The following is an 11,033-nucleotide window of genomic DNA, read 5'->3' on the forward strand; positions in this document are numbered from 1 at the left end:
ACAGAAAATGAACCACAGAGCACCAATTTACAGCAAGAATCCTTGTATACTGCTCTGCCTGGTTTTTTTTGGCTCACCTTCCTTCTCTGTCAATCTTCATATAGACTTTGCTTTATGACATCTAGTCTATACTTGCATTTTCCAGAGGGAGATTTTTCTTGAGGTGGGAAGAGTATCATCTATACCATTTTACCCGGACACTAAGAGTCCTTGTCACACCAGTGTTGTCTTTAACAAGCTTGCCTTTCTACCCTTTCTTTCCCAGCAACCCTGTTTTTTTACCACTGACTGATGAACTCAGCATGGATTTGTCAGCTTGCTTTTTCTTGACGTTTCATCAGCCTTTTCCTATGTCTTCATCCAATATTCAAGAGATACAGAAGTTTACAGGCATGTTTAATTATCTGTAAGATTAAATATTTTTGAGTATTCTACATAGCTTTTCCTTTTTACCCCCCTCATGCTAATTTTGCAGGAGATGTCCAGATTTTCTACCTTCTCTGTGAAAGGAATACTAATCAGAGAATTTTCTATCGGCTCAGATGTGATAATCACATTATTAATGTGATAATCATGTAAATGTGACCTGACATTGGATAAAAATATGCAGAGGGGGCAAGTATAGAAATGACAATATAAGGAGGATGGATAGTCTTGTGAGTAAGGCACTGGACTGGGACATGAGAAATCAGGATTTAATATGAAGCTATGATAGACTTCCTGTGTGATCATGGTCAAGTTTCTGTGCCTCAATTCCCAGTCTGTAAAATGGGGGTATATACGTCCCTATGTTCTTTATGATGACTCTGTAAAAATGGAATGAACATTTTCCATGTCTCATGAATAATTACAAATTAATCCAGAAATACTAATTTAAAAATTATCTGGCTTTAGGAGTTCTGATTGATGGACTGAAGCTAGCTTCTCTTCATGCATTGATTGTTCAATTTACCCTTAATGATGAGTACAAGGAAGATCTGTCCATGAATAATTCTTGCTTCTTTGTGGTATGTATGTTCTGACTTTTGATACATGCAAGTCATTTTGCTCTTATTCTTTGTCTGCATTTATGTGGCGAAGTAAACACTTTTTGTCTGTCAGTAAGCAATGCCAATATTCAGGAATCCTGACATAACTGAATGTCCGTCAGGGAGTATATTATTCCAGTTTTTTTTTACCTCTGTCAACCTGCTTACTTTTAAACAATTTAAGGCAATTTAACACCTTCGTAAAGGTGACAAAGGAGACACTGTTTTGTGTATAGTAACTGGAGTCATGTCAATTGTATCTGGTGATGGTGGTGATAAATTTAGTTAGGCTAAATGCTTTATCTCCCACTTTCCTTCTAATTTCTTGAAAAGCAGAATTTGTCAGTGACTAGTCTCAAATCTGAGATCCTCCAGTATATCCAAGATGCTTCCCAGCTAGATTTTCATTTTAAAATAGATCCTGTCACTCCATTTTAAATCTGATTAAAAATAGAATTCCCTACTGCACAACCATAAGAGTAGTGAATTTACGATTTGTTATAGTCTTTATTACAATGAATGGGAGAAAGAAGAGTGTAAAATATTAGTCACCCCTTCAGTTAATTTGATTATACATAAATTTAACTGATTTCTTTTTGAAATGTTTTTTCTGAGTTTTGTTTTTTGGTACATAGTGGTTAAAATAATAGTTTCAGAGGTTTCAGAGTGGTAGCCGTGTTAGTCTGTGTCAGCAAAAACAACGAGGACTCCTTGTGGCACCTAGTTTGTATTATGTTAGCTCCTAGACTGAGGGTCTTTTGCATATTTACAAACTACTTGAAAATAACCTTAAACATAAATGATAAAGACTGCCCAGACTTAGTACTGGTGTAAGATGTTGGCAGGACAGCCCTGGTAGGTGAAAGCCTCTTTATCTACGGAGCTGTGGCAGGGGTAATTTCCCACATCATCCGCTTTGCTAGCATGCCTTAATTCTGAAAGGGGGAGAAGAGGGCACTTCCTCTACAGATAACAGGGGTATCTACATGGCCCATGTAGTTCTTGGTCGCCGCAGTATGGTGGCTGTGCAGGGCAATGGTGGGTGAGTTTACAGTGTGATAGCTGCAACTGAGATCCACCAAAGGCCTCCTCTTTAGAGGCCACTACATATCCATTAGATGGAAATAACTTTAATCTCTACAGAGCTGTGCTGGATATGGGTGAGAGACTCTGTAGCTTATTAGCAATGCCCTAAGGCATCCAGTTTCCTACCAAGTGCTTATGTTGCACCTTCAAGAATGAAGACTTTCTTTCTAGAAAAATAAGCTTATTAAATTCGGTGCTGACCTTTTTGGAGCTTACACAGGGAGGGTCTTCCTCTCTCTCTCTCTGGACACAGGATAAAAGATTCTACACCTGACCCTGCTCAATTGCTCCTTAATATGCACTCAATTAAGTGCACTGCCCTGCTCTTAAAGCAGCAGCTCCCATTTGACCAAGACAGAAACAGTAAGGTTATGTCTACACAGCAAATGAAGGTGTGATTGTAGTTTGGGTAATAATAGTGAAGACACGGCAGCATGGACTTCAGTGTCAAATAACAACCCAAGTAGGTGTCTAGGGTCTCCAGAGGGCTTGTGCTAAGGTGGGCTAAGATGCCGCATCTTCACTACCACTGTTACTTATGCTAGTGTGGATTTTCTTATGCTTGCTACAATCATACTTTCATTTGCTACACAAATATGCTCTAAAATTACATTAAAACAAATATCACATCTAAATAAACTTCCAAATACGTTTTGGAACATAAAATTGCTTCAACAATTATTCCAGAGTCTTCACACTAAAAAGGTCAGATCACCTTTTTCTCCTCAAATGAGTCACTAGATGGGTTTGAACCCGCACCCTTTATATCGGCCCATGAACTTCTTCTAATTTGGCTATAGGAGCAATCAGTGGCAGAAACAAGTTATTTGGTAGTTGGACCACCCCAAGGTGGTAGATGCAATACATGCTCTGCTAGTCAGTTACACGACTGTTTGAGAGACAGTATGGAACACTGGCATGATTGGGGCCCTAGTGGGGGCCAGCTATGGTCACTCCATTAGGGTGAACTGCAAAGAATGGGGCAGATAGTCCTCATAAAGCTGGTATATTCCAATACTTAGATTTACCAAGCCAGCATAAAACAGCTTCTTTATTATCTTCCTGGTAACTCAGAAGTCCAAACAACACAGTTCCCTTAAAGTGATCCAGCCTCAGGTTTCCCTCCAGGTACCCATGTCAAATATGATGATCATTTCTGTAAATCTTAGTTCATCATATAAAAGAAAAGGTTCTACCAATGCCGAAGGATCGGACACATGACCTCCCAGGTTATTGAATATTCTAAATCTTACCCAAATACACACTACAGCCAATTCTTACTAACTAAATTAAAATTTTATTAAAAAACGAGAGAGAGAGTATGGTTAAAAGATCAATATACATACAGACATGAGTTCAATTCATTTAGGTGCAGATTCATAGCAGAGATGATGAGCTTTGTAGTTGCAAAGAGTTCTTTTAGAAATAGTTCATAGGTTATCGTCCAATGTCCAAGTATCATATTCAGGACGTACCAGCATAACTGGGACCTGAGTCTTCCCCTGATGAAGCCTAAGCAGATTTGAGATGACAGAATCGGGACCCAAGGATCTTTTATACAATTTCATGTCTTTTGACAAGTTGGAGTTCAAAAGGTAATTAGCATGACTTTGAAGGAGGTCCATCACTGGTACTTGGCTATAGAATTAACATAAGGCAATTTGTTTGTTCCTCCACCATTCACAGATTATTTGTATTCATCTCTTTTTGAAATGTATAGCAGAGTTATCCTGTGTTTTACAACTCATTTAAATGCTAGGATTTTCTTTTGATCTCTGAATTATCAGAATACAGCGTAGATAGGGACTGTTGATTCCATTGTCGGCCCTACTCATGCATACGTAAATACACAAAAACACAAACATCTCCCCACGTGTCTTTTGAGGGTTATTTATTTTGCACGATCTTTCACCCTTTCTAGCCATGCGTCAGAACTGGTTATCAGGATTCCTGACTCTGGGAAAAGTGTGCTAAAGAGATAGCACAGCTAAGCACATTTCTTCTGAAAGGCAGTATGGGAAAGTGAATGAGATCAGGGTCTGTCAGGTGAGAGCACTCTGTCCATGGCTTGGCCTGAAATGTCCTCTCTTTCTGTTATTTTACCTGTATAATGACTGACTGATACTAGGTTCTCCTAAATTAAAGGTAAAAGGCTGTTAATTTCTCTCTGACTTTCACTGCCCTTACAAGAACAACTGAGACTAGAACTCATGGTCTCTTGGTGTGAAGCTCAGTGCAGATTATCCTATGTTAAAAGGTATTTTGCAGGAGAGGGGCTTGGTCTCAGTTGACTCAGTTTCTGAGTGATATTTTCCAGGTGCAGCCAGGGATTTCAGATTTGACAAATGTGTGCCCCACAAAAGACTTTTTTGGTGCCAGATCCATTGTAACATTCTGGTATCGGGACTAGCCATCTTGTCTTTCCAAGTTTCCATTCCTCACAAAAATAAGTTTTTCTTCATCAGTCTCTTCCAGATTGCCCGAAGCACGGTTATTTCATAAATAAGGGCACAGAGAAATCGGGTATAACAGGAGCCCTTGTCAGTAAAATTCCATTTACCCATCCAAAGTGTGTGCCTGCTATAATTGAGATCCTTCGGCATCAAGCGACATATAACACTCTTATTGGCAGCTGTGTCTCTGAGAACACTACAAACGAAGGTAAATTGTATGTTACGAAGTACAGCATGTTTCTCTGTAATTGGTTTTGTATTTGTATTTGTATTTTGTAAGTTGGACGTCCCCACCACAGCAGGTGCATTTTCCAAATCCACTGCTATTTACAAATTGTTTGAAATGACTGAACTTTTTATCAGCATTCTTAATTTTTGTGTAGGGCTCTGTAGGCTAATTATTTTCAAGTAGCACACCCATGTTTGACCCAATATTTAGTTTCCAGAGGCACAAACTGAACTGCAGAGTGACCATAATTAGATTCTGAGATGTCAGCGTTTTTGAAGGGCTAATGTGTAATTCACTTAAATGGGGCTAAGCTTAAATAAACCAAGTTATTAAATAAAGTTACTGCCTTACAGATTGCTCAGAGCTGCTTTATTTTGAAGTGTCTCCACAAAAGGGCACTAGCTTTTCCATCTCATTCCAGCATCCTATGGGAGAGAGTTTAGCCTGTGGTAAGTGTGGAATATTCAACACTGCTATTTCTTTGTATCACGTTTACAAATATCTTTGTTCTGTCAGGACATGGGTTTCAATTGTAAATGTGCACAGTGTACTGTGAATCTCCTAAATCTTCCTAAGCTTTACTCTTCTGCATGTTTATGTATATAAATAAACTGGAAATGCTTTGTTAAGGTTGCCCAGCTCAAAACAAAGAGTCAGGAAATGTAAAAGAATTAAGGCCCTGGTTCTGGAATGCATTGAACATGGGTAGACAGACTCCCATACCCCCATGGAGCTCCACTGAAATAAGTGAGATTGGGGCTTATAGTTCCTACAGCAATAGTATTTGAGCTATATGAGCACATTCTGTTTGTTATGGTAAATATAACCATTAATATTAAATGTTACATGTCTTAATTTCCATACTTGGATCAAAGGGAAATGTTCAGGGGTTGTAAATAATATTGCTAGACCTTTGTCAACACACACAATTTTGAAATGTCCATATTTTTTCCTATTCAGTGGTAGCTGATGTCTTGAGCTCCAGACAAATCAGATGCAGTCTTCATACAAATCCTCAAGATGTATCTCTAAATTGCTGCAATGACTTTATCACAAGAGTCATGGAGCGGTAAGTGTTCTACTCTAAAATGTTTGGGACCCATATAAATTGTCTATTAATTGTAATAATTTTTATGCATATTCAGAAAAAATGTAAAAACTACCATCCCTATGATCAAATGAACTTGTTGTCTTTTTGCATTTACTAAAGTATATTTTTAGTTCTCAAAGAAAGGTGTCACTTTTTTCTTTGCATATTGTATTTATTCATTTACCCAATTTGAATGAGTGATATGTTCATTTACGCTAGCAGTTCTTGTGTCTGCAACTAAGACTTCTTTACAGTAGGAAGTGGGAAAAAACATTTTGCAAGTTAGACATTTATTTTTATCCTCTTGAAAGGGGCCCAGTGCTAAGCTGTAGATACATCTGCTTAGTCACACAACAGGTACAGCAGAAGTAGCTGCAGTGCAAGTTTTCCCATGCTGTCTTAGCATCATGTGCCTCCTGCTTTTCCAGAGGGCACCACCTCTGTGGAGTGAGCAGTTCATTTTCCATGTCTATTCAATTCTTCCCTTCTCTACTGAGATGAAGGATCTAAATTGTGTGGGGCTGCTATGGAATGAACATGCATACACTAAGTGGACTGAGACCACTAATTCATTTCATGTAGGTCAGTAAACAGCTGTCCAATTGGCCGTAAGTTTGATGTAGGCTGGACTTGAACCATGAATTTAAGCAACAAGATATGGAAAATTGCTGCTGCAGCTAGAGCATTGTACATTTGGGCTCCTGCTAGTGCTAATTCTGGTTCAGCTGAACTAGTGGTAGAGAAGGTAGAAACCCCCTTTTTTGTAAAAATGGCCCTAATGTGGATAAGAAGTCAGGACTGAGGCTCTGTATTCTTTTAAAACTTCATACAACACATGAGAATGATCTTAAAATCTATAGTTTTCTAATTGTAAGGTGAATGCTGTCAACTTAAGCGCTCATTAAAAGTAAAACTGTAAATCCCAAACTTGGAACTACCTAAGAGTATGTCTACACTATGAAATTAGGTCGATATTATAGAAGTCAATTTTTAGAAATCGATTTTATACAGTTGATTTGCCTATGTCCACACTAAGCGCATTAAGTCGGTGGAGCGTGTCCTCACTACTGTGGCTAGCATGGACTTACGGAGCGGTGCACTGTGTGTAGCTTTCCCACAGTCTCCGCCGCCCCTTAGAATTCTGGGTTAAGCTCCCAATGCCTGATGGGGCAAAAACATTGTCGCGGGTGGTTTTGGGTACGTGTCGTCAGTCGCCCCTGCCTCAGTGAAAGCAATGGCAGCCTTTTTTTTTCATGCCGACGCCATACTGCTTTCAGCAGATGGTGCAGTAGGACTGCTAACTGTTGTCATCCACCTCTTCCCCTGCAACTCTCTGCTCTGCCGCTATTGTCTCAATAGCTAATTTCTCCATGCTGTCTGTCATGGGCTCCCGGACACGTGTGATCTTCCTCAGGAAATGTGTGCGGTGATAAACCGTCATCGTCCACCGCTTCCGCTGCAACTCTGCTCTCATGAATCCACCTCGCAGGTCCTCTCGTTCTCTATAAATATCTATTGTCAGCCACTGCTTCCGCTGCAACTCTGCTCTCCTGCAGACTCCATACCACGGCAAGCATGGAGCCTGCTCAGATCACTGCGGCAGTTATGAGCATTGTAAACACCTCACGCATTATCCTACGGTATGTGCAGAACCAGAATTTGCAAAAGCAGGCGAGGAGGTGACAGCAGCACGGTGATGAGGACACGGACACAGACTTCTCTCAAAGTATGGGCCCTGGCAATTTGGACATCCTGGTGGCAAAGGGGCAGGCTCATGCTGTGGAATGTTGATTCTGGACCCGTGAAACAAGCACAGACTGGTGGGACCACATAGTGTTGCAGGTCTGGGATGATTCCCAGTGGCTGTGAAACTTTTGCGTGCGTTAAGGGCACCTTCATGGAACTTTGTGACTTGCTTTCCCCTGCCCTGAAGCACAAGAATACCAAGATGAGAGCAGCCCTCACAGTTCAGAAGCAAGTGGCGATAGCCCTGTGGAACCTTGCAACGCCAGACAGCTACCGGTCAGTCGGGAATCGGTTTGGAGTGGGCAAATCTACTGTGGGGGCTGCTGTGATCCAAGTAGCCAACGCAATCACTGAGCTGCTGCTATCAAGGGTAGTGACCCTGGGAAATGTGCAGGTCATAGTGGATGGCTTTGCTGCAGTGGGGTTCCCTAACTATGGTGGGGCGATAGATGGAATGCATATCCCTATCTTGGGACCGGACCACCTTGGCAGCCAGTACGTAAACCGCAAGGGGTACTTTTCAATGGTGCTGCAAGCACTGGTGGATCACCAGGGACGTTTTACCGACATCAACGTGGGATGGCCAGGAAAGGTACATGACGCTCGCATCTTCAGGAACTCTGGTCTATTTGAACAGCTGACCAGACCAGAAAATAACTGTTGGGGATGTTGAAATGCCTATAGTTATCCTTGGGGACCCAGCCTACCCCTTAATGCCATGGCTCATGAAGCTGTACGCAGGCACCCTGGCTAGTAGTAAGGAGCTGTTCAACTATAGGCTGAGCAAGTGCAGAATGGTGGTAGAATGTGCATTTGGACGTTTAAAAGCACGCTGGTGCAGTTTACTGACTCGGTAAGACCTCAGCGAAACCAATATTCCCATTGTTATTGCTGCTTGCTGTGTGCTCTGCAATATCTGAGGGCAAGGGGGAGACGTTTATGGCGGGGTGGGAGGTTGAGGCAAATCTCCTGGCCACTGATTACGTGCAGCCAGACACCAGGGTGATTAGAAGAGCACAGCAGGGTGCGGTGCGCATCAGAGAAGCTTTGAAAACCAGTTTCACGACTGGCCATGCTACGGTGTGACAGTTCTGTTTTTTTTCTCCTTGATGAAAACCCACCCCCTTGGTTCACTCCACTTCCCTGCAAGCCAACCGCCCTCCCCGCTTTGATCACCGCTTGCAGAGGCAATAAAGTCATTGTTTCAAAATCATGCATTCTTTATTTAATTCATCACACAAATAGGGGGATATCTGCCAAGGTAGCCCAGGAGGAGTGGAAGAGGAGGGAAGCATGGGCTAGGGTAGGGGAGGAAGGAAGGACAAGACCACACTGCACTTCAAAACTTCTTAAATGCCAGCCTTTTGTTGCTTGGACAGTCCTCTGGGATGGAGTGGTTGGGTGTCCAAAGTGGGGGGGCCCCCCCATGCCCACATTCTTGGGCGTCTGTGTAAGGAGGCTATGAAACTTGGGGAGGAGGGCGGGCGGTTACACAGAGGCTGCAGCTGCAGTCTGTGCTCCTGCTGCCTTTCCCCCAGTAGCCTCAGCATTGCATCCTGCCACCTCTCATCTTGCTCGTCCCTCCTGTCCTCGTGTTCATTTTCCGCTTTCCTGGACTCTGCCATCGTTGGCCTTCATGCATTCTTTCAGTGCCGGAGGACTGCATGAGCTCAGAGAACATCTCATCACGAGTGCGCTTTTTTTTTTTTTTTTTTTTTTTTTTTTTTTTTTAAAACAGTGGCTGAGACTGAGTGGTTAATGTTGTAGTGACTAATGTTCTCAACTCCTTTTTCCCCCTCAGTTGTATGTCTGTCCCTCTCGTCATGAGAGCTATTTTCAAGAATGCTGTCACAATGAAAGTTGATGGTGAAATACAAAATATGGACATTATCTCTGAGCAAAATCCTGAAGTGACCTGCAAGCAAACTGCATCTTCTAACAGTACTGGAGCAAATCTTTCTGGAGCCAGCATGCAAAATTCTGGTATGGAGGCAAGCAGCTCCACGGCCAGTACTGAGTGTGCGATTTGTGATATATCAGTATAACTAAAGTAAATACTCATCTGATGTTTACTGTGGTTCCATGTCACTTTTTTGTAGTGTCTTGAGACAATATCTATTGATTGATCAAACAGAGGAGACTTTGGCAAGATCAATACTTATGTCTAGCAGGATTTCCTCTTAGAATTAAATCTTTTCAACCCTGCAGATTGCTAAATGCAAAAAAAGTTAAAATAGTTTAATATAAATGCAAACTTTGAAAAGTGAAATGATCACTACTGTAGCAACCTTACTTTAACCCATAATGCATATATGGGCATGTAGTTTAGGTGGTTGTTTCTTAAATATTTGTAGGTGTACATATAACATGCAATGTAGCCAAGTTATATTGCTGTAACCTTAATGTTTTTTTCTTTGTGCGGTTCCATTTATTAAACCATGATGTTGCATTTACATTTTTTTAAAATGTAATGGAAAAATTTGTTAGAAAGGTAGAAGGACAAAGGAACTATTGTTTGAAACAGTCTGCTAGTAAGCTATTTTGTGCACAAGTGCAATTTTATGCAAATGAGTTTTGACTTCTTTGCACCATTCCCCATGTTAAATTCACTCAAAAGTGGAACTGTGCAGTAAATGAAAAGCTCCGCCCGACCCCCCCCCCCCCCCCCCCGGTATTGGTTTAATGTCCTCTTTCTGCAAAAAGAGTTCTGGATAACAGAGGGAGTTTAGGTAATACAGTTGTGCAATAAAATAATTTTGCAAACAAATGGCTATGTAACCTTTTTAGTTTTAAATTCTGCCCAATGACTTGTCTTCATGGAGGATTAGCCTGATATTAGGCTTGAATTCAGTTGTTGGAGTGCAAAAATGTTATAGCAGAATTGTGGGGTTTTTTTGTTAACTACTCTCAAATCCACTGAATGTGGGTGATAAGCAAACCATCCAAATTTGTTTTTGGCCTCTGACTAACCATACTTTCAACCAGATGAAAACTTATGTAGTGGCAACTTAACAGGTATAGATAGTGAGAAGTCCTACTCAGCATTCTTGTCTTGTAGGTGCTAGAATTGATTTATATGGTGAGAAATGTGCATAAGACAGTACTGAACAAATGAATACTGACGTACTAAACAAAACCAGACTTCATGCCCAGAAGAATTTGCAGTCTGCTTAAACAAGAACAATAGAAAGTGACAAATGCAGTGTGTTAGGATAAATAAGGAGACAGCCATAAGAAATGTGGCAGGTTATAGGAGTAGTGCGTAGAAAATTGTAGCTGATATGCCTGTGACACACAGACCCCTTGGCAAAGGGTCCCCTGTTCAACTAGTCTCAGACCAGACAAACTTACTACACCAAATATACTGCTTCCAGGGTATTTGTCCATAAAAAGTAAAATCT

General features: G+C 41.2%; 1 protein-coding gene across 1 annotated transcript in view; it reads left to right on the plus strand.

Annotated features, from left to right (window-relative positions):
* LOC141982862 (mediator of RNA polymerase II transcription subunit 1-like) overlaps positions 1–10,282 on the plus strand; it is a 33,075-nt gene extending 22,793 nt beyond the window's left edge. The window contains exons 12-17 of the mRNA XM_074945314.1: positions 266–390; positions 895–1,007; positions 4,580–4,775; positions 5,150–5,245; positions 5,757–5,865; positions 9,434–10,282. Coding sequence (XP_074801415.1) covers positions 266–390; positions 895–1,007; positions 4,580–4,775; positions 5,150–5,245; positions 5,757–5,865; positions 9,434–9,677 — 883 coding nt within the window. The 3' untranslated portion in view covers positions 9,678–10,282. The remainder of the gene's footprint in view (positions 1–265; positions 391–894; positions 1,008–4,579; positions 4,776–5,149; positions 5,246–5,756; positions 5,866–9,433) is intronic.
* Positions 10,283–11,033: the final 751 nt, after the last annotated feature.

Source organism: Natator depressus, chromosome 2 (genome assembly GCF_965152275.1).
Source record: "Natator depressus isolate rNatDep1 chromosome 2, rNatDep2.hap1, whole genome shotgun sequence".
Taxonomy (NCBI): domain Eukaryota; kingdom Metazoa; phylum Chordata; order Testudines; family Cheloniidae; genus Natator; species Natator depressus.